Raw genomic sequence first — 3,407 nt, 5'->3', positions numbered from 1 at the left:
GCAAGGTGATTTGGAAATGACCTTATTTTTTTATTCTGTTATATTTTGTAGTTCATATTGCTATTCAGTTTGTTATTAGAAGAAACTTCCTGCCTTGTATGATTGAATCTAATTCAAAAGTGGTTGTTCAGCTTTGTTCTTCTCACAATCCTCCTCCTTGGGAATTGAAAGCTCTCATTCATGATCTTAGGCTGTTGTTCTTCTCACGATCCTTTAATTTTGGTTTCTTTTGTCCTTAGGTCAATAAATCTTTGTGCTGACTGGATAGCTAAGTCTCTATGTCGTTGAAGGTTATTCTCGAGTTAGCTTTTCAACATATAATAATTTATCATAATTTTGTAAATAAATTTTAAAATAATTAATTTTCAAACTGTACTTTAAAATCCAAAACAATCTTGTAACTTAAAACCATCTAAGTTTAGAAACATGACCCTCAATTTTTGGAACCTAAAATAAAAGAATTGAAAATTCTAAAATTTAACATATAATAATTTATCATAATTTTGTAAATAAAAAATTTATTATAATGTATTATAAATAAAAAATTTATTATAAATAATTTATCACAAAACTCAAAGTCGGTAAAGGAGGAAAAACAAGACTAAGTCGGTGAAGGAATTTATTTTCTTTTTCCATCAACCATTGGATCTTACATTATTTGGACAAGGCAGGTGGGACTAGTACGTCAAAAGAAATGGACTTTTTTTCTTTTGTGGAAAATGTAGAGAAAGAGAGAGACAGAGAGATTCAAATTTACATATTAAAAATATAGAGCTTTAACTAAAAAACAAAAACAAGAAAAAGAAAAAAAGCTCTAATGATAACCAACACTTACTGGCTTGTACACCCCACAGTAAACCCAATCCGGTTCCATCAAAACCACTCTTTTTCCAAAGATCACTAAAATCCCACCATTAATCCAGATCTTTTAAGACCTAATTTTTCACTTGCACAGATGAGCGATGGAGACTCTTAATTCTAAATTCCCTGCAGTTCAAACTTATTAAGCGAATTAATGATTTATTTTATAATATATTATGTTGTCACCAATGGTGATATGGTTTGTTCGGTCGTGTTTATGTTATTACATGGCCATGCAGACGTGAATTGCTGAAGTTGTCTTAACATCAAAATTTGGCGTATATTCGACAGGTTTTGTCGAAGTACACTATATTCAGATCGGAGCTGGTCGTTCTCCCTTTGTACACTCTGATAATGGTATAAAACAGAGTGCAACCGATTCATCAGTGCTCGATTCTCGACTCTCAGTTGATTCACCTGGTTTCTTAGATTTTCTAAATGCTTCTGTTTTCGGATGCGTGACCTTCTGGCCGACTCCCTGTTCGATATCATACGCCTCCGTTTCCTCTCATCAACAACAGAAATAATGCTCGGATTTGGGTCATCGGAGTTGAAGTTATTGTTGACAGGGTTTGGATTCAATTCCTTCGATTCATCAACAGTGGCAAGAAAGAGTTCAGAACAGTCCCCTGGTGTGGAGCCGTTTGAGGAGAATGGAAAAGGGTTTCCCAGCATAGAATCTGGGGAGGAGAAGAAGGCTGCCGGAACAGTAGACAGCATGGTGGATGTAGTTGCTTAATGGATAGGAGAGAAAGAGAGGCGGAGGAGGAAAGGGAAGAAATGCGGTGCAGGGAACTCATATTTATAGGCAAAACCGCTGGGAAGGATGGGACCCACTTTTGGCATGAAAAATGAGCATTTTGGTCTATTTAGTCATATCGTGTTTACTGGGATTGGCTTTTGAGTCAGCGGGCAATAATATGGTGAGGTGGTGTACTGTGGGGTGGGGCAGTTCAGTTTTTTGGCCCTTTTGCAAGACACATCGTGTATATTTTCCAGGTGGAGATGACACAGGCAGGTGGGTCCACTGAACAGACCAAGATTTGACCACTTAAGCTACGTGTCCAATTGTGAAAAGATAATAGTGCCAAGAGGCGTGTAGAGTCAATAAACCTAGAAGAATCAAATCAAGGGGAGTTTTTGAAAAAATAAAGTTTGATTTGTGTTATAATTTTAAATTTTATTTATTTTAAATTCAAATTAAATATTAATAAAATTTAATTTAATTATTTAACAAATAATATAAATTTAATATTTAAAATAATTTAAGAGTAATTTAATTTATTTATAATTTTAGTAAATTTTAAATTAAAATTAATAAATTTTAAATTAAATATTTTTCATTAAATAAAAACACATTGATTTATAAAATAAAAAAATTTTAAATATTATCGATATAAATATATATAATTAAATTATATAAAATTAAATTTTAAAAAATTTATATTTAACCCATAAAAATTTATCAAATCTTTAAATTCAGTTATGTTATAACATCCTATTTATTATTTGAAGGAGTTTATTTATAAATTCTATTCATAAATTTAAAAATAAATTAAATTTATGAGTTTAATTTATTTATTAAATAAAATTAAAAATTTAATTTAATTTTAATTTTAATTTTTTTATAAAAATAAAACTACTGATTTTATTAATAAAATTTATTAAATAAGGAGAGATTTCGTCCCAAACAGAGATACGATTATATCTAATAGATTTTTTAATTAAAATATGAGCGGTTAGAGTTGCATTACGGTAAATCCATCTAACAGAAATATCAATTTTAGAATCTAACAAAATTTTACAATCATTTAAAATTAAATTCTTGTATAAAATAATTTGATAAACATATTTCTCAAGTGTCTGTCTAAATTCAAGATAATTTGACAAAAATACTCTTCTTTTTTTTTCATCTTTCGAACATAAATCATTAAAATCTTTCGAACAAAACCAAATAACAGAATTTCTATACGATAAAACTCAAATAAGATTTCAAAATTAACGTGATCATTGTAAATCTGAAAACTCATAATAATTGATAAACTTCTATTAAATATTATCGTTTAAAAAAATCGAATCAATAATTAAATTTAATTTATTTAAAAATTCCATCAAATATTTATGACAGATAAATCTTAAAAAGCTAAGAAATAAATAGATTGATTTGCATCCTATTTACATAATAGTTGGGCACGGGTGTGGACAGCTGGGCGAGTGAGCCTAATTGTGTCCTGAATGAGCCTAATTGTGTCCTGGCTGATCCCATGGATGGACACAAATATGCCTTTGATTTGTTGAGTCAAGTCGATTTTCCCGCTAATAAAGTAGGGGTAAGTCTTTTCGCATCTAATTAATTTTAAAATATTATAAACTTTAAAATTATAGGTAAGCGAACTGAATTAAATTTAAAAATATTAACGATAAATTATAATATAAACTTTAAAATTTTATATTATTAATAAAATATATAATTTTTTAATTTAAATTTTATATTAAAATTAAATATATTTTATACTTATTTTATATAATATTATATTAAATAAATA

At 28.5% G+C, this 3,407-nt stretch overlaps 1 protein-coding gene across 1 annotated transcript; it reads right to left on the bottom strand.

Moving 5' to 3' along the window:
- Positions 1-610: 610 nt before the first annotated feature.
- LOC110628821 (basic leucine zipper 4) lies at positions 611-1,644 on the bottom strand. The gene has a single exon (XM_021775633.2). It carries the CDS (start codon positions 1,579-1,581, stop codon positions 1,036-1,038), a length of 546 nt encoding a protein of 181 aa, XP_021631325.1. The 5' UTR covers positions 1,582-1,644; the 3' UTR covers positions 611-1,035.
- Positions 1,645-3,407: the final 1,763 nt, after the last annotated feature.

Source organism: Manihot esculenta, chromosome 12 (assembly GCF_001659605.2).
Source record: "Manihot esculenta cultivar AM560-2 chromosome 12, M.esculenta_v8, whole genome shotgun sequence".
Classification (NCBI taxonomy): domain Eukaryota; kingdom Viridiplantae; phylum Streptophyta; class Magnoliopsida; order Malpighiales; family Euphorbiaceae; genus Manihot; species Manihot esculenta.
The sequence above is the reverse complement of the archived record's forward strand: the minus strand, read 5'-3'. Positions and strand labels throughout refer to the sequence as shown.

What these genes read in the sequence shown, in the direction of transcription:
- LOC110628821 (XM_021775633.2), bottom strand. Translation starts at nt 1,581, where the DNA reads ATGCTGTCTACTGTTCCGGCAGCCTTCTTCTCCTCCCCAGATTCTATG.